General features: G+C 46.9%; 1 protein-coding gene across 1 annotated transcript; it reads right to left on the bottom strand.

The window, feature by feature from the left end:
• Positions 1-3,659: 3,659 nt before the first annotated feature.
• On the bottom strand, positions 3,660-18,813 carry IDH2 (isocitrate dehydrogenase (NADP(+)) 2). The gene is made up of 11 exons (XM_069984373.1): positions 18,576-18,813; positions 12,318-12,409; positions 11,969-12,134; positions 10,189-10,349; positions 9,966-10,109; positions 9,386-9,522; positions 8,978-9,129; positions 8,704-8,816; positions 6,842-6,939; positions 4,091-4,183; positions 3,660-4,006 (listed from the first exon to the last, which is right to left on the bottom strand). Exons 1-11 carry the CDS (start codon positions 18,682-18,684, stop codon positions 3,919-3,921), a joined length of 1,353 nt encoding a protein of 450 aa, XP_069840474.1. The 5' UTR covers positions 18,685-18,813; the 3' UTR covers positions 3,660-3,918.
• Positions 18,814-20,218: the final 1,405 nt, after the last annotated feature.

Below are 20,218 nucleotides of genomic sequence, written 5' to 3'. Positions count from 1 at the left end.
GGTGTATTATGTTCTGTTCATCTTGGGTTAATATGTCAGGTACTAGCTTTTAAAAAGCAGAACTATGGGGAGAGGGGACAGACTTAAGCATAGGTGGTGGTCCCTAAGGTCAGACAAGCCTCCTTCCCCCATCATGTAAGATTAGCCCTTTAAACCCATACGGATATTTCTACTATATATACAGTGAAGGCAGTTACACAACCCAGAAAACTAAAATTACATACGGTAATGGTTTCTTCTTTGAGCCCATGACAGCACCCATGGAGAGCGTCCACCTCCTTCTCAGACAGGAAACAGACCAGAAATTTTCCATAAGTAGGCCGGACTTCCCATCATCCCCAGTCGTCAAGAATTCAGAAGAGCCTACCAAAAAAGCACAGTCTGCTACTTAGTAGGACTGACTACACTAGGGCTTTTTAATCAATTTAGACAAGAGCTAAACTTTAACTCCAGCTAACAAACTTTTATATATATCTATTTTTTTTATTATATTTTGTAATTTTTTCTAAGTCATTTATCAAATAAGTGGGGATCATAAACAACTTTGTGTCAATCCTATTTACAAAACATACAATCTATAGGGTGGATATTAGGTGGGTGCTGTCATGGGCTCAAAGAAAAACAATTACCGTACATAATTTTAGTTTTCCTTTTCGCCCCATGACAGCACCCATTAAGAATAGAATAGTCTATTTTAGGGAGGGACCACAGCCTGCAGAACTTTTCTTCCAAAAGCTAAGTCCTCCGTAACGGGAAGAAGCAATCTAGTGTTTAAAGAATGTATGCGGAGAACTCCACGTAGCTGCCCTACAGATCTGGTCTATAGTGGTCGAGGCTCTCTCAGCCCATGAGGTTGCAACGGATCTGTTGGAGTGGGCCCCAAACCCATCAGGTACAGGAAGGTTAGAAGCATAAGCTAAAGAAATACAATCCTTAATCCACCTGGCTAAAGTCTTGGATGAAGCTGCCTTGCCCCTGCTTGCCCCCTGAAATAAAGCTAGAAGCTGTTGGGTCTTCATTCTGCACATCTAAAAGCAATAAACATTGTCTGACAGCTAGTCGATGGAACCTCTCCTCCCCCTCATTTCTAGGCTCTGAACAGAAGGAAGGAGGACAATTTCCTGAGAACGATGGAAATCTGTAGCCACTTTAGGGAGGAAAGCAGGATCGGTAGATAAAATCACTGTCCTGAGAAAAGATCCTTACCCATAAGCTGTCCTATCAGAAGTCTCCTCTAAGGGCTCAAATGGAGGGAGAGTCAGGGCATTCAGCACTATATATAAATCCCATGGGGGAAATCTTGATCTTAAAGTGGGATGTAACCTGGAAACTGCTCTAACAAACCTTTTTATCCAGGGGTGCTCTGCTATCCTGTGATCATTCTGTCATTGTTTGGTCTCTTATATCAGCCACCTTCGAGGAGAACAGGTAACCTTTCCCTTTCGGCTTCCAGTTCTCTCTTGGACCAACCACTCCTGAACCCTTCCCATACCCTTGCCATGAAAGGGCCGTTTGGGAGGAGTGGGAATGGAAGGGAATGTCTTCTTGTCAGATGCTTTATCAAGTATATTGTTCAGTGCGGGCCCAAATAGTAGCTGACCCTGGCAAGGGAGTGCACAGATGTCTGGTCCCCTTTCCAGTCATTCAACCAGACAGCTCTGCTGGCTGAGTTAGTGAAGGCAGAGGTTCTGGCCGCCAGTCTCATGGCGTCTGCTGAAGCATCAGAGGAAAAGCAACATTATACAGAGTAGAAAATGCATCTAGAAGCTCTTCTCTAGGTGTACCATCTTTTATGTGATCCTCAAGCTCCCCCAGCCAGAGTCTAAGAGACCTAGCTACCGAGGTAGCGGAAACTGTTGGCTTAAGTATGGCCCCTGCTGACTCCAATCCTTTCGCTCTTCGATCCATAGGATCCTTTAACAATCCTGTATCCTCAAATGGAAGAGCAGCCTTTCAAAATTTTAGAAACCGAATTGGTCAATACTAGGGGCTTTGTCCCAGGTGGTAGCCTCAAAATCAAATGGATACTTCCTCTTGAGTAATTTAGGAAAAAAAAAAAAAAAATTTACAGTCTGGTTTTTTTCAACTCATTTTGAAGGGATGAAATGTTCTTATGAATTGAGAATACCTTCTTTTTAGGGGCTAAGCCCTCAAATATCTTATCCGGGGTTGATAATTCAACCTTAACTTCCTCAATGTCCATAGTGCTTCTGACCACTAACTAGTGACTCTACAGACTCAAAAGCACACATCGGTTTCCCTGCCAAGTCCTCAGGAGAAGACTCAGCAGAGGCTTCACATTCTCCTTCCTCCTCTGCCTCTGAATCAGAGATGAAGGGACACTAGATCTGCTAGATGTAGAAGGCTTCTTAGATTTGGAACTAGCCTTAATCTCACGTATAATGCCCTTGATATTCTGCATTAAGGTCGGGGCTTATTCTTAAATTACTTTAGTCAAACAGGCATTGCATAGTGACTTAGAATAAGAATAAAGCACTGTTCTACACATTGCATACTTTTCTCTTAGATCTGCGAGAGGATTCCCCAAAAAACTAGAATACCAATCCCCAAAAAATGTTGGATTTTTAACCCCTCTCACCCGACCAGAACCTCTGACATGGTCTCCTGGGCTTGAGCGCCGGAGGGTTGGGCTGATTCATCTCCATCCATGAGGGAATGCAGAAGGCTTGACAGCTGAGAAAATGACCAGACTGTCCAGATTCCAGCGTACTGCTGAAAGAGCGAGCTGGCTGTGGTCCGGTATCCATTGGCGCTTTAATACGGACTCTGCCCCCCCCCCCCCCCCCCCACCTCGCAGTGGCTGCTAACCCCCATAGAGGGCCAGCAATGGCCTAATCGCCTCCATCAATCGTGGAGCAGGGCCTGCCCCCGCCCTGCACCGGGCAACCCAGAAGCCCCGCAATATCCAGTGACGCCGCAGAAGTACGTCACAGCGCAGCCACGCTCTGCCCGCCTGCATCACCGGCGATCGCCCGGGACGCATGCGGCCTGCGCAGCAGCCCTTCCGGACCGGCGGAGGAGACAGGGGGAACTGACCTGAGCAACAGGGGGAGCCGGACTTACAGATCACCATGCGGCCTCCATAAGGCAAGGACTTATGCTAGCAGGATCTTCCCCGAATTACAGGTTACAAATTCCCCAGGGATCCTCAGCTCCTCTTTAAGACCTGGTAACTTGTAGCGGTGCTCCAGCACCGCCACCTCCTGCTCGCCAAACAGGAAACTGAACTGGGGATGGGAAGTCCGGCCTACTTATGGAAAATTCCTGGTGACTGTTTCCTGTCTGATGAGAAGGAGGTGGACGCTCTCCATGGGTGCTGTCATAGGGCGAAAAGGGAAAAATATTTCCCTTCATGTAGCTCCACTTTATGCACCTCTAAAAAGTCAAAGCAGTTCTACACCACTCTTGTCCTCGTGTGTTTTGCTGTTTAGAGAAGCAACAAGTTTAATTCGGAATCTAACCTGCTGATCGCACTCTAAGCCATAGGGAGCTGAGGATGAGGGTAAGTCTCTTACCTTTATCATCTGCACTGTTCCAATGCACTTAGTAGTTTAAGCCTCAACCACTTTGCATAACCCGAGAGCAAAACAGACATCTGAAAGTCACAGGATATCAGGCATTTCAATCAAAATTCTCAGTTTACAAGGAGAAGTGAGAAGGTTTTATTCGCTATACATTGCACCATTAGGGCAAGATGACATACAAAAGGTGCAGTAAACTGAAGTCCAGCACTAAACAGGTGACAGACCTGTTCAGAGTCTGCATCTGTGCAGAGTGTTTAATACAACCAGCATTAAACAGGTTAAAAAGTTTGTTCCAAAGTCACTGAGGAGACTTCCTATATTGAAAAGGTTAAAAATGAGGTAAAACTGTCTGGCCATTGAACTAGTGCAAACTTCATTTCTTCCCCAGTGCTTTGTCCAAGTTGTTCTTAATGGCGTCCAGGAAGTCTGTCGTGTTGACGTAATGCTCATTGAGCTTGACGCTGCAGGAGAAACAAGGACAGCAATGAAGCAAATTCAGTCTACATTTCTTTAAAACCTGAATCTTTGAATTAACAGAAACTTACTTGCTTAAACCGTGAATACAGCCGGCCAAATCCTTTGTCATTACTCCACTCTCAACCGTCTCAACACAAACCTTCTCCAGTTTCAAGGAAAAGCTGTAAAAAGAAGGGGGGGGAAAGCAGCTTGAGAATTGCAATGAGGCAGGAGAAGCTGGGCTCCACCAATGACTACTATTGGGATTGCTGCAGACAGGAGCTGTGATGTAATTTCAGATGAGGTTGTTCTGACTGTCAAGCATATATACTTAAGGGTCCATTTACACAACGATTATCTGACAGATTATCTGCCAAATTGAAGCCAAAGCCAGAAACAGATTATAGAGATCCGGTCATAAAGGAAAGCCTGAGATCTCTTTTCAAATCCATGCCTGGCTTTGGCTTTAAATCTTTAGCAGATAATCTGTGTAGATGGACCCTAAGTTACACACAAAAGGTATCACATTCTGATACCTTTGCTGACATGCAGCTGCTCAGTACTGGAAGACTTAAGATTTAATTGAAGTAAACGGCAGTTTCTAGATGCTAGAAGTCATAATGTTTAGTGGCCGGGGGGAGAGAAAGACATCTGAAACCTTCACAAATCATGAGGATAAAGTGAATGCAGTTCTTTGCAGCCAGCTACAGTCACAAGGTCTGCAGTGTTGCACCAGCAAATCTCATTCTCAGAGGGTTCCCCCTGATTGTAGATTGATGGCATATGCTAATATACTGTCACTTTGAGAGAACTCATTTAAAAAAATTTTTATGTGTAACGTGGCACCAGTTTTCATATCCATTCAGTAGAACTAAGGACCATATTACATGGGCCTATAAGCTATGTAAACAAGTGCCAATCTGCTAGATCGGTGCTCGTTTACTGATCCTATTACACGGCTCAACTATTTAGTGAGGTCTGTGCAGCCATTACCTAAAAGGACAACTCTGGCTATAAGTATTTACTATGTTATTACGTATGGAAAGTTAGACAAATTCCTAATGTACATTTATGGGAAATACACATACTGCTATTCCCCTTAATTTAGTAGATCACTGAGGCTTCAAAATCTCAGAAATACACCCTGGTTCGTGACATCAGGGTAACTCCTATGGAGTGTCCAGCAGGGGGCGCACTATACATAGAAGTCAATGAGTACCATTGCCTTCTATATATAGTGCACCCCCCGCTGGACACTATTGAATCAATTGATGTGTATGTAAAATGTTATGTACAGTACATTTTGATTGAATACATTTAAGGAATACTTTGGGGAGCAAGTGTCCCCATATACACAGTACTACTCCTCCTATCTGCTCATAGTATGAGCATATGGCAGGAGTAGTACCAGGGCAATTACTAAACAGTCCGCCCACCCTCTTCCTGCCGCCACCTTATCTGCACTGTACTACTCCTTCCATCATTTGCTCATAGTATGTACTATCCACATCGCTGCCCGCTCCGCTCCTCATACAAAGGGCTGCTTCATGCCTCCCTCCTCCCAGCTGCAAATTAACTATCCCGCCGCTCACTCACCACTGCACCTCACACAAGGGCTTCATGCCCCATCCCAGATTCACACTAACTATCCTGCCGCTCTGCTCACATGCCGGCCAGGAACACCAGGAAGCACCATGCTCCCTGCGGGGTGGGGGAGGGCTGACAGCCAGCATGCAGTGTGAGCAGCGGCCTTGAGCGAGCGGCGGGATAGTTAGTTTGAAGCTGGGAGGAGGGGGAGAGGAGGAGGGGGCATGAAGCAGCCCTCAGAAGAGCGGCGCGGGCAGCGATGTGATGGGGATAGCACAGGTACTACTCCCCCATCATCTGTTCATACTATGAGCAGATGGAGTAGTACTGTGTATATGTGCCGAGCAGGTAGGGAAGGGGGGGGGGGGGGTGAGATACACATAGGCACCTCTCTCCCTCCCTGCTCAGTTCCCTACAAATGTATTCATTTAATACATTTATGGGATACTTTGGGGCGCAAGGACACTTGCTCCTCAAAGTATTCTATAAATGTACTCAATCAAAATGTACTGTACATAACATTTTTACATACACATAAATTGATTAATAGAGTGTCCAGCAGGGGCACACTATATATAGAAGTCAATGGTAGTCATTTCCTTCTATATATAGTGCACGCCCTGCTGGACACTCCATAGGAATTACACCCTGGTTCGTGACTTCACGGTATTTGAGATTTTGAAGTCTCCATGATATACTAAATTAAGGAAAATGGCAATATATGTGCATTTCCCATAATAAATGTACATTAGAAATTTGTCTAACTTTCCATAAGTAATAACATTAAAAAATACTTTTGGCCGGACTTCTTTAATATAAAGTAGTATATCATCCACTTCAGGGACTGTCTCTGAAGAGACAGGCCATTAAGTCACTGGCTGTGGAACTGTCTTATTTTGGCCAGTGATTGGCTTGAGAATCCTGTAACTTCAGACAGTCTCTGAAGTTCCACCAGTGGCTGTGGGGAGGGTGGACAGGTATTTATATACTTTAATACAGTAACCAGCCATGCATTGCTTTTACACGTAGCAATGCGCAGTCTGGCTAATTTTGTCAGGACCAAAAGACACGATCAGCTAATTATTATCTTTATTACACAGAGTGATAACTTGGCAAATCGGCCTGATTCAGCAGATCGTTCTGTGTAATACGGCCCTAAGTGCTCTGTAGACTTTAACTGAAAAGCTGAAAGTCACAATATTTAGTTTGGATAATTGTATGGAAGAAAAAAAAAAAGTTTAGATTAAGCTTACTCAATCAGATCCTGGTTTCCATCTAGCTTTCCTCTGTGTTCCAAGCCCCGAGTCCATGCAAAGATGCTGGCAATGGGATTTGTACTTGTGGGACGACCCTTCGGGGAAGGAAAGATTAGAATTGATGAATGTTCAGAATCGAGAGATAACATGTATATGTCTGTTAAGCCCTATAGAGGTGTGCAAACATCCGTAAACATTAACATTACGATGCAAAAAAGAAAATCACCCCCTCTATGCATGCACATATATTGCTAATATCCAGTGTAGAAATAGTAAAGGAAAAAGGACTATTGTGGTGAGCCCAGCATATTATACAAAAAGCTACTTTATTAGATGATCATTAAGTGCAGAGTACATAGAAAGTGCAATTATTCCATAAGTGTGCAATAGAGGTGTGAATGAGTTATTAAAAAAGGTAGGGGTCCTGTCGGGTAAGGTGATCCTGTTAAACCCTACCTATACTAGTTGAGGGACCGCTGGGTAAGGCGTCCCTCCGCCAGACGGTTTCTGGCCCTGCACTGATTCGTCATATAGAGGTATGTAGGCTGTCAAGGAAGTATATATGTCAGATCGATGGCTTTAGTAAAATAGGCACCGATCGGTTGTGCAGTAAGGGGAGTTAGGAGACTAGGATGGTGTCTCAGGTCAGTTTACAGCAATGACTCCTGGTGTGAGTCTCAGACGCACACCAGATGCCTCAGGACAGGATGCTGCCTCTGCACAACTAGATCCTGCATGTCGAGCATCTGAGGGAGGGACACAGCATCTTTCCCTTGAGAATATAGCCCCGACGGCATGCCACACATCATTGACATGCTAAGACATTTCTAAATCTGCCAAATTTATCATCCAAACAAGGGGGTATACTCCCTCCTACCTCCCAGGTCTCAACCTTGCTGCCGTGCCTTACATCGCGGGCATGACAACGCCACATTTGTGACCTAAGGCTAATTGTTCATCAACTACATATATCACCATATGATTCTCTGCACAACCACATATATAGGAAAGAGCTTATCATTAGGAGCTATCCTGGGACCTCTGTTAACACAGACTAAAGCCTGCACCTGATCATCAGATCATCTACACTACACTAATAACCTACATCAGGACCGATCAACATTCTCTATGGAACACCAACTGCTTCCAAGACCATTTCCACACTAAGATGGTCCTCCAGACCACCGAAACCATAATACTTCCATGATACCTCCCTGATGAACCTCTGTACACCACAGAGGGGAAACGCGTCGGAGTAACTGAAGTGGAAACTTGCTACACACTCCTAACATAGGAATTGTAGAGAGCACATACGATAGCATATACGAATGTTATGAGTCATTATTGCCGTGTACTGACCTGAGACACCATCCTAGTCTAACTCCCCTTACTGCACAACCGATCGGTGCCTATTTTACTAAAGCCATCGATCTGACATATATACTTCCTTGACAGCCTACATACCTCTATATGACAAACCAGTGCAGGGCCAGAAACCATCTGGCGAAGGGACGCCTTACCCAGCAGTCCCTCAACTAGTATAGGTAGGGTTTGAGAGGGTCACCTTACCCGACAGCACCCTACCTTTTTTAATAACTCATTCACACCTCTATTGCACACTTTTGGAATAATTGCACTTTCTATGTACTCTGCACTTTATCAACTAATAAAGTTGCTTTTTGTATAATATGCTGGGCTCACCACAATAGTCCTTTTTCCTTTACTATTTCTTGTTTGTACTACAGACTTGTAGGAGCCACATATAGAATTATTCAGCCAGGTACCATCCTCCTTTCTTACTCCTAATATCCAGTGTATCAAGATTCATGTGCTAAGAGAAATAAAGTATAAAATGGCACCTTCTGATGTTCCCGGTAATGACGTGTAACTGTTCCATGAGCAGCTTCTGCCTCAATGGTTTTTCCATCTGGGCACACCAGGACAGATGTCATTAATCCAAGGGAACCAAATCCTAGAAGATACAGGAATCATTTAGTATTACACATGTAAACTGACTGAACCTCATATCCAGAGCTAAAGGACTACAACAGCACTATAATATAAAATATATCACTACTTTCTCTATCACACCGAGGCAGAATCAGAGTTGTCAAAGCAGAAATGCAAGCCTACCTTGTGCAAGGATATCAGACTGGACATCTCCATCATAGTTCTTGCAAGCCCAGACGAAGCCTCCGGAAGACTTGAGAACCTGAGCTACCATGTCATCGATCAGCCTGTGCTCGTACCAGATCTTCAGTTTATCAAACTGAGGTTTATAATGCCTAGAAATGAAACCAGGAGAACAAGTTGCAGTGGACTTAATCTTTACACAGAGCAAAGTTATTCTCATTCTCCTTATCTTAAGAGCCCCAGACATTCAGGATTGGAACAAGTCATGTCTAATGACTTTCCAAAAATTCTGTGTCCTCCAGACATAGAACTGCAGCCCTTTCATATGGGAGGGCAACCTGTGGCTCAAATACCAAAGAGTTGACATCTAACCCATGAGGCAATATCTTAGATTTTCTTTATTCATACTTCTCAAAGATTTCTTGGAAGATGTCCTTGAAACGGCCATCATAGGCTTTCAATATGGTGTTCTTTGTGCTCATGTACAGAGGCCATTTCTTCTGAATTGCATACTGGAAGCAGCTGTGTGCAAACCCAGAGATAGACTGCAAACCAAGCACAAAACCAAGAGATTAAGTACAGACATTAAATATACAGACATGTAATTAAACATCTAATGCTAGAGGGGACAGTTTTGAGGAATACTTTCAGTAAATTCAGATTTAGATCCCCTAAAGGTCACAATTTCCCTACATGTGTTTGAAATATGCGATGTTCAGTGTAAACTGCTGAACGACTGCCCACAGAAGACATGATGCATACATTTCAGTGCATAACATGCAGAAAAATGCTGCGTGAATTCAGGCTTCATTTCCATTACCTTTTGGTATCAGGAAAACTTGTTACAAAGAATATTAAGAACAATGCTAGAATGGTCTCAATAGGACTATACTGTACTGTATCTATAAACACACAGCTTTACATATGAGTGGGTGAAAGTTTTAGATAAACATTCCCCGCTTTAGACATAATATAAAGCCACCATTACCTCATCTGTGTTGTACATGCCCATGCCAACGCCTCCTGCAGGAAAGTCAAACACTTCCCATTCCTTAGCTGCAGAGCCATCAGCGGGATTGAACACCATCTTGAATTTCCCAGCTTTATCAACAACAAAGTCTGTGGCCTTGTACTACGAAAAGAAAAAAAAAATATATGGTCATTTAAAGTGACACCCCAACAATAACAAGAAGCCAAGGTGCTGGTCTTACCTGATCACCATGTGCATGTCTGCCAATGGTGATGGGCTGTGTCCAACCAGGTACCAGGCGTGGAATGTTCTTACAGATGATTGGCTCACGGAAGACTGTTCCACCCAGGATATTCCTGATTGTTCCATTTGGACTCTTCCACATCTTCTTCAGCTTAAACTCTAACAGTTAAAAACACATTGTGCTAGTTTGTAAATTTTCATGCAAGAGGTCTTGTCACATAGCAATGTTAAAGCATACAAAGGTCTTGAAAATGATTAATAGTCCTTCAAAATGAAGCAGAGCTCGCTGTGGATTTATTATGTTACCCTTAAGACTGGAATGTCACATCACAACATAACCAAGTGTGAAGGCTCCTGACAAAGGAGTGTCAAGTGCAACACCCAAGTCATGTTGGAGGAGAAGCCTGTCAGCTGTTGGTCATACACCAAGTGTTCCACTGGGAGGCAGTGTGTACCTTAGCAATGCACTTAAAGCTTCAATGTAATACAAATCCATGTGAATATAGGATACAAAGCTTTCATCTGTAGCACTGTGAGAAACACTTCATAGCTCTAACCACCTTCACATTCAGGCAGTCACAGTATGGTCAGTACATACATGCTGGGTCCTAGGTTCTCATGATCCATCTGCTCATATCACCTAGCCACTGGATAGGTGGTTAATGTTTTTATAGAAGTATCAAGTGCTCCTATTAGTGTGGAGCAGACTTGAACTCTTTGGGCTCAGCAACGTTCCCCTAACCCTCGGCTTTTGACTCCTGGCAACTCAAGAAGCTTGATGCAAACTTTGGCTGTATCCATGTTTGGGCTTGGGAATGCCTGATGCTCTGTACCAGAGAATGAGAGCATAATTCTACATTGTGGAAGCACAGCTGGATAGATGAAAGGTACCATACGCCTCCTTAACCTAACAGCATCAGAATGTATGGAACATTATTTACAGCTGAGATTGCCTTTAGGACGGCTTTCCAGGCATATGACACTGCTGGCCTATCCTCTCGATGGACCATGAGTGTCTGACGGGAAGCAAACACCAGGCATCATCTGCTGTCACCCATTTACTTGTTTGCGTCAGAGCTACAGCTCTGCCCAATAGAGGAGCAACAGGGTGTCAGCATTCCAAACACCCATGGTCTATCCTGTGGATAGGTCAGTGTTTAATGCTAGAAAAACCATCAACATCTAGTCTTGCTTGCATGCACCCAATGTTCTTTTGTCTATCATACTTGGGGGGGCCAATCGTGTACACCACCATAGAAAATCACTAGCTTAAATGCAACCTACCGCCATCGCATTGCTATCCAATCGCCATCATGTTATAGAGCAGGAAGAACTGGGCAGATTGAGAGTATATATAAATTCTTTATGGGGAAAGATCAGGTGTAACTTGTAACATGTTAAGTGAAATCCCTGATCATCCCATGTTAAGGAGTCCCATGCACAGTGTCACTCAATGGACTGGACTAGCATGGAAACAGATTTCAACTAGCATTTTAACGGTGATAGGTTCCCTTTAAATAGTGAGAACCTTTAAATAGTGAATGTCCGGGATCGAGGAGGGCACATTATTGGATACTGCTGTGAGGAGGCAGAAGCCCCTTTACTCCTGTTGGTGGTGTAAATTTTTAGGCTGGCAGCTAAACCTACACCATCAATACCTTTTCTAGTTGAAGCTTTTTGCATTCCAGTATACCAGATCTGTTTAAGAAACACCCAGTCCCTTAAATTGCTGATCAGAGCATAAAGTGCATCTTAAGATTAAAACATATATGGAATACCTTCTACGCGAGCCTCATCAGGAGTGATTGTGGCACACTTTACTGCAACACTGTACTTCTGAGTGGCCAGAGCAGAGTCTATAGTGACCTGGTCATTGGTTTGGTCACGATACGGAAGGCCAAGATCGTAGTATTTAAGCTCAACGTCAACATTAGACAGGATCAACTAAAAAAAAAAAGGGGGAGGGGAAGTCAGTGACAACCCTGGATAAAACTCTGGCATTGTTATCCCAACTCTGCATAATGCCCTTTAGTGTCCAACAAGAACCATCACAAACTACACAACTTGTCAGCGTAGAATGAACAGGCTGACGTGAAAGACTAAACATACATCTTCAAGGGTCTATACCTTTTCCTTGATGAACTCCCAGATGATGCGGGTCATCTCATCCCCATCCATCTCCACCACTGGGTTAGCCACCTTGATACGTTTGTCTGCATCTGCAAATTCAGGGGAAAAACAAAAGGGTAAATTATTAACCAAGGCTGAAGCAGAGGGATACTAACTAAGCTTTTCTTCAAAAATTAGTGCAAACATCTAGCGCCCTCTAATGGGAAATACAAGTTTTACTATAGGCTTATGTCCTGATAGTGTCCAGATCTGATCAGCACAAGTCAATGGTGCATATCTGGCTTCTTTATGTTACCAACACTTCAGCGTTTGCTACAGTTGTATTAAGTGTAGGCAATCCCCTGAGCCTGGCCTCCAGACCAATACACCGGTTGCCCCCCAGCTTTTAGATCAGACAAGACTTTCATCCATTTTAGCTGCCACTGGAGATTGGGAATTTACTACAATTACAGCAATTCCAGTAAAAAGGTTTATGTAAATAAAATAACCAATGTAACAGCATCCAATGTGCTTAGGTTTTCTAATAAGCTGTCAGAATGTGGTCTCCAGGGTGGCAGTGTCAGGTGGGTAACACTAATATCTAAAGATGATAGATTCATTAAAATTTTTGTAACAGAATTTTATGTTACACAAACAGCAAAATTGTGAGACCATGTTATTTTTGCAACTACCATTAAAGTCAATGGGAGTTAAAAAAACAAAAAAAAAATTACTGATTCAGCAGTTTTCGCCTTCCCAACCACCTCTAGCAGCTGCAAACAAGCCAGGGAGCTTGTATAGGAGATAGGTATACTCTAAGTGTTTACAGATAAAAAACCCACCAAGGATACAAAAATTATTCCAGACCGTGCCATTGCCAAGCTGGCAACATTGCCAAAGCTGCCATGGAAGTACTGTCATCATATAATTGTGTAGGAAGGGGTTAAAGTGGTCCACTGTCAATATCCTCTCCAGTCACTAAGGCTGCATTCCCACGTTCCGTGATCCTGGCGCATCACGGACGTGGAATGCATGTACCGGAGTCCCCCCGCGGCCGGACAGCATCTGTAATTAGATGCTGGGAGCGGGGGAGACTGTATTCATAAGCGCCGCGCTGTAGTAACAGCACCGCGCGGCTGATTCATTACAGCGCGGCGCTTATGAATACAGTCTCCCCCGCTCCCAGCATCTAATTACAGATGCTGTGCGGGCGCGGGGGGACTCCAGTACATGCATTCCACGTCCATGATCCGTCAGGATCACGGAACGTGGGAATGCAGCCTAAAGCTTAGCATTCTGAATGCAATAGCCAGTCTGGCTACCCTGACAATTCTACAAGTCTGCACTGTATGCAACTCCTATGCTCCTGTATCAGGACCAGTACACAAGCTGGGACCACTCCAACAGATCACATGACTGCCCACATACACCCTGTAAACTACACCACATGACTGCCAAAGATTTTCACTCACTTCTATGGAAGAGGCCGTCAGACAGCAATAGCTAAACATAGCTAAGATCAGCTCATCAAAACCCTATGAGACGTGAAGGATGTAACGTTCGGTAAGCCATCTACTTCATAGGTGTAACATGCTGACCGCAGGCTCTTGCAAAACTACAATTCTTGCAAAACTACATGCCTGGCCAGCTAAAGCTGACAACTCCTGATCTACAATATATAGACCGCAATGCACATACACACAAAATAAAGCCTGGTGCTCCATTTCCAGTTGGAAAACTAGCAGAACTCTAGTCTGGTTAGCTTGTCCTATTCTTTCAAGGAGGCAGCCATAGAACGCCATCTAATCCGATCACATTGTCAGGAGGACAATCTCTGGTAAAAATAGCCGACTGCAGCATGTTAGTTAAGCCTTGGAAACAGATGCAGCTATTCAGACATCCGAGCTAGGCCTGGAAAGCCGTGCTGTTTGCAGAAAGTGTCCCGGATGGAACATAACAGTACAGCAGTAGCATATGCCATCCAGGAAGCCAGTCTGACTACATTCCTGGCTGCACGCCGCTGTCACAGGGTATGCCTCCTATCTGACCTCCACATCAACCTTCACCAACCTCTACAAGCTCAGACTGGGCCTGTCCAGATTATCCTGAAAGGGAAACTACTAAATCAATAGCTTCCTGGAGAAAGTTTATAGAAGGTGTGACAGCAGTGAGTAGGGGACCAAGAGCAAGTGCTGCTGGAAAGAGACCATCCTAACCAGACATGACTGAAGCAGGTCAACAGGGACATTTTACTTAGGACCTCTTCAGCAGCCACAGATCTACAGTCCACAAGCAGGACTGGGACAAAGCCTAGAAGTCCTGCACACATCAAGGACACAGCCATACGATCATGCAACCTGAATAATCTGGAAAGTGGTGCACACAGAGGCACAACCTGTTTGTATTGCCAGTTGCCACAGCAATGTGATGCAAGTTAAGAACCTGCAGGACGGCACAGTTCCCATGGTGTCACTGCCAGCTTGTTAGTATTCTGGAGTTACTACAGAGAGCCCCAGCAATAGAGCCAACATTTTATCAAAGCTCCCACACACCCACCAACACAAGTCTAGCCGTCAGACACAACTGTATATCTGTTTCCTCCATGGCATAGGGACTGCACTCTGTATACAGAACACCAGGGAGTCATACTACAAGACCTCTGATTTCAGAATGAACTTCAATGTGAATAACCATCACATTATTGCACCGCATTTAGGATCTAGTGGGTGCAAAGTGCTGCTTAGTAGGCAGAAAAACCTGACATGGCCTCAATGCCTTTCTCCAGTATCCAGGCAGACACCATTATAGTCAGTATATGATGGTGCACACTGCAGTAGTTTGGCCCTAGGAAAAGCTAAAATTCCTTGCCCAATGACAAGTTCCCGTATAAAGCAAGTCTGCGGGTGACCTGGCATTCCCTATGCAAATATGCACAGAATCCCAGCAGCCAATCTAATACCACCACATAGTATGTGGCATCGCACCATCTTTCAGGCCCGCACATGTAGCCTAGTACTTTGCATCCCTTTCAAGCGCATGCCAGCTAATGTACGGAATGCAGTATGGCTGTGCGTTAGAAGCCGTTTAGTCTACAATCTGCACATAAAGCTTATGGATCAGCACACTGCATGGAGGGCAAACTGGACAGCAGATTTTATGTCAGATCTTGGAAGCGTTGCTTTCTGATCTACATTTAGGCTGTGTGCCCTTCCCCTGCCCATATCTGTCACCACGGTCAGGCCTCAGTACCACCATATGGTCAGCACAGCCCTGAAGGTCAACTAGATCATGTGACAAATGCTGCTGCCAGGAACCGTTCAACCACATCAACCAGTGACTGGAGCTTCCCTACACAGTATTAGCTACTATATAGAGCAGTATATAGTCTGATGGATGCCCTTATACATGAGAGGAGCAGCAGTCAGAGCTGCCGTGTAAATATGGAATATTTTCTGTTAGACATTGAGGTTTATACAGAGATGGGACAACAGCTCCAAGTTACCAGCAGTGCTACCATTGGCACTGTTATGGTGGCATTACCAAGGCCAGCAGCCTCTATTTGTCTTTGGGGTTTACAGTTCTGTGTTTATGACCTCCATCTCCCTGTGACATAACCAAGAGTCTGGATTTTACAATGTTATCAGTTAATAGTTTGCACCATAAAGATCAGGTACAGGTCCCACAGTACACAGATGCCCAGACAGGGGTATTAAGACATCCTTACTACCAGACTCCATGAACACCTGTTCCAATGGGCCAATCAGATGCAAAAAAAATACCCAGCTGGCCCCATGAGGCTGCCGCTACCACCAGAGCTTTGTGCAGGTGCCAATAAATATCTTATGAGTACACCTAGAAAGCAATGTTATATCTATTAATCTATTACAGGGAATGGCACTCCAACAGCAGGCCTCCCATTATATGGCAAGGAAACCGGTTCCATACAGCTCGCTGCAGATAAGACTACTTTCACTTCCAGACAATAAACACTGCGGCTTTAAGACCCAGCTGAGAGGATGAGAGGAGCAGACACATTGTGTACCTTATGTCAGGCCCAGACTGTTCAGTATGTTGTAGATCACATGAACATCCTGCAACAGGTAAGCTAGTCATGATAGACAAACAAGGCAAGATGTGCATAGGTTACAAGGAGGGAAGGAAACCTACCCTGTCTCTGCGGGCGATCTCCAGCTATGTGTCTTATAACTGCAATGTCTTATGTGCAGAAATAGAAGTCTTCTACAGCAACCTGGATGGAATCTTATTTTCTTTGTGCTTTAAAGTGAATTGCAGTGATCTAGGTCTGATAGGGACCAAACTTCTCCCCAGTTACTGAACTGACTCTTACAAGCCCAATATACTATAGCATCTCCAATAGCCTCCTCCTGCAGGGCACAGTGCTGCTACATCTGCAGGAGGCTCCACTATTTGCCCTATGGCACTGCCCACCATACCAACTGCACCAGCACCCCCATAGCACTGCCCACATTACCAGCTGCACCAGTTGCCCCCATAGCACTGCCCACATTACCAGCTGCACCAGTTGCCCCCATAGCACTGCCCACATTACCAGCTGCACCAGTCCCCCACAGCACTGCCCACCATACCAACTGCACCAGCCCCCACCCCATTGCACTGCCCACATTACCAGCTGCACCAGTCCCCCCCATAGCACTGCCCACATTACCAGCTGCACCAGTGCCCCACAGCACTGCCCACATTACCATCTGCACCAGTCACCCCCATAGCACTGCCCACATTACCAGCTGCACCAGTCCCCCACAGCACTGCCCACATTACCAGCTGCACCAATCCCCACCCCATTGCACGGCCCACATTACCAGCTGCACCAGTCCCCACCATTGCACTGCCCACGTTACCAGCTGCACCAGTCCCCCCCACAGCACTGCCCACGTTACCAGCTGCACCAGTCCCCCCCATAGCACTGCCCATGTTACCAGCTGCACCAGTCCCCCCCACAGCACTGCCCACATTACCAGCTGCACCAGTCCCCCACAGCACTGCCCACATTACCAGCTGCACCAGTCCCCCACAGCACTGCCCACGTTACCAGCTGCACCAATCCCCACCCCATTGCACTGCCCACGTTATCAGCTGCACCAATCCCCACCCCATTGCACTGCCCATGTTACCAGCCCCCCCCAAAGCACTGCCCACATTACCAGCTGCACCAGTCCCCCCCATAGGACTGCCCACGTTACCAGCTGCACCAGTCCCCCCCTACAGCACTGCCCACGTTACCAGCTGCACCAGTCCCCCCCATAGCACTGCCCATGTTACCAGCTGCACCAGTCCCCCCCACAGCACTGCCCACATTACCAGCTGCACCAGTCCCCCCCATAGCACTGCCCACATTACCAGCTGCACCAGTCCCCACCCCATTGCACTGCCCACGTTACCAGCCCCCCCCCCCATAGCACTGCACACCATACCAGCTACAATAGTCCCCCCATTGCACACCATCCCATCTGCATTTGCCCCATCCCCCAGTGAGGCCCACAGGACAGCAGCTGCAGCCCCCACCAATGCATTGCAACCCCCCCCCCCCCCCCCCCCCAGTGAGGCACAGGACAGCAGCTGCTCCACCATTGCAGCACACCACCACCTGCAGCCCCCATCCCCCTATGACAATATAACAGCTGCAGCGCCCCCTACTGCTGGGCCGCTATAATAAGAACCCTTCATTACTGATCTCATCCCGAGCACGTACGGACCCCAATACAGCCCCCCCCCCCCCCATAGGCGGGGACTGGGCCCGGTGCTGCTCGCTGCTAGGTCACCGCCCGCAGCAATGAATGAAGGTCAAACAGATCGCAGCTGACCTTAGCGCCTATTCACACTGCCGCATCCTCCGCTATGTGGGGAGGGAGCAGCCGGGTAAAGCTGCCCCCAGCCCGGGCACAGGCGCCGCCGCTCCCCCACACGCGGATATTTTAGGAAGCCGGGAGCAGCGGCCATTACCATACAGGGGAATAATGCAGCCGCATCCTCACAGGACAATGGGCGCCGTGCAGCCGGTACCGGAGCGGTCACACAGGACAATGGGCGCCGTGCAGCCGGTACCGGAGCGGTCACACAGGACAATGGGCGCCGTGCAGCCGGTACCGGAGCGGTCACACAGGACAATGGGCGCCGTGCAGCCGGTACCGGAGCGGTCACACAGGACAATGGGCGCCGTGCAGCCGGTACCGGAGCGGTCACACAGCCCGTGCGGTGATCCGGCCTCCCTGCTGCACACACGCCGGGCACACTTACAGCTCCTCTGCTGCTGGGTGAGGGCCGGGGCCAGGGCTCCAGGGTTCTTGCCCAGCACCGAGGCCGAGGACTTGCAGATGGAGGTGACAGCTCGGAGATAGCCGGCCATGTTTCCGTAGAATAGGGAGAGACGGGAAGACGGTCACAAGGAGGGGGTGTTCCGGAGAAACCGCAGCTTCGTTACTTCGCGCCTCACTTCACCCCCAAGCCGCCCGGCTTCAAGGGCGCACACGTCAGCATCGCGGCAATTTATACTCGGCATGACGTCACACACGGCAGCAGCGAGAGAAGGGGCGGGGCCGGCCGGGGCGCGAGCGTGCTCTACTTTTCATTCATTCTTTTCTCACGCGCGGCAACCCCTTCACTGCCGCACTATAGAGGAGTCCAGCCCCGCCCCTTGTGTAGGGTCCGCCCACTATCCCTTCTACTGCCCGGCATAAAGGCCCATTCACCGGCTGATCTGAATATAGTGTCCCTCACCTTACAATGTTCCTTTTTAGCCCATCATAACCTGAGACCAGACACAACGTTACAGACAGTCAGGATCTGCAGCACATGTGGATAACTAGATGATCAACCATTAGGCCCCGTTCCCACTGAGCAAAACTAGCGGAATTCCGCGGCGGAATTGTCCGCCGCGAAATGCCGTTAGCCTCCCGCTCATAATGGGAGTCTATGGGAGGTGCGCGCTCCTGCCCTGTCTGCGCTGAAGAATGAACATGACAATTCCGCCGCGGAATTCCGCTAGTTTTGCTCAGTGGGAACGGGGCCTTATAGTGCGGTGCTAAGAAATTATTTACAAAATAACACACATTACAATGTTATACAACTTTGTAATGTATGTTATGTATGTGAATGTCCCCCTTCCCCGTGTTCCCCGACCCCCGCCAGTGGACACGGAAGTGTAGTGCATTATACATACCTGATACGCGTCGACTCCCGTCCGTCGTCTTCTGACAGTGATGTAATCTTCGGGAGGCCGGCCGACCCGCTCCTGCCGTCCCTCATGCCGCGTCCCCCTCTGCCGCGTTATAACTATGCTCAGCCGCACAGTTATGCTCAGCCAATCGCGGCTGAGCACAGTTATGACGTGACAGAGGGGGGCGGCAGGAGCGGGTCGGCCAGCCTCCTGGCCACTGTCAGAAGACGGCGGACGGGGGTCGACGCGTATCAGGTATGTATAATGCACTACACTTCCGGGTACACGGGCGGGGGTCGGGGAACACGGGGAAGGGGGCCATTCACATACATAACATACATTACAAAGTTGTATAACTTTGTAATGTGTGTTATTTTGTGAATAATTTCTTAGCGCCGCACTACCCCTTTAACAGTGTCCATTTTACTGGTAGAAACACAATATTACTGAAGTGCATGCAGTGACTGGCAGCGCCTCTCTACAGTACAGTGTGTTGTATTGCTGTGTGTGCCTAGTATCTCCTCTCTAGAGACTGTAGGGAGGAGATACTAGACACACACAGCAGTACAGGACATGTGCTGTGTGTGTCTCAGTGGCATAGCTACCATAGAGGCAGGGTAGGCAGTTGCTATGGGGCCCGTGCAGGATGGGGGCCTGGGGGAGAAGGTAAGAGTGTGTGTCTTTCTGCTTAACCCCTTATGTACTGCAGTGTGTAAATGACCCA

This window comes from Dendropsophus ebraccatus, chromosome 1 (genome assembly GCF_027789765.1).
Source record: "Dendropsophus ebraccatus isolate aDenEbr1 chromosome 1, aDenEbr1.pat, whole genome shotgun sequence".
NCBI lineage: Eukaryota > Metazoa > Chordata > Amphibia > Anura > Hylidae > Dendropsophus > Dendropsophus ebraccatus.
Note: the sequence above shows the minus strand (reverse complement) of the source record. Positions and strands in the feature narration are given on the sequence as shown.

Excerpts from the sequence above, each read along its gene's own strand:
- IDH2 (XM_069984373.1), bottom strand. The coding sequence starts at position 18,684 with ATGGCCGGCTATCTCCGAGCTGTCACCTCCATCTGCAAGTCCTCGGCC. Across the intron at positions 12,410-18,575 it reads CACCCAGCAGCAGAGGAGCT|ATGCAGACAAACGTATCAAG; the intron begins GTAAGTGTGCCC and ends CTGAATTTGCAG. Across the intron at positions 12,135-12,317 it reads GGGAGTTCATCAAGGAAAAG|TTGATCCTGTCTAATGTTGA; the intron begins GTATAGACCCTT and ends TTTTTTTTTTAG.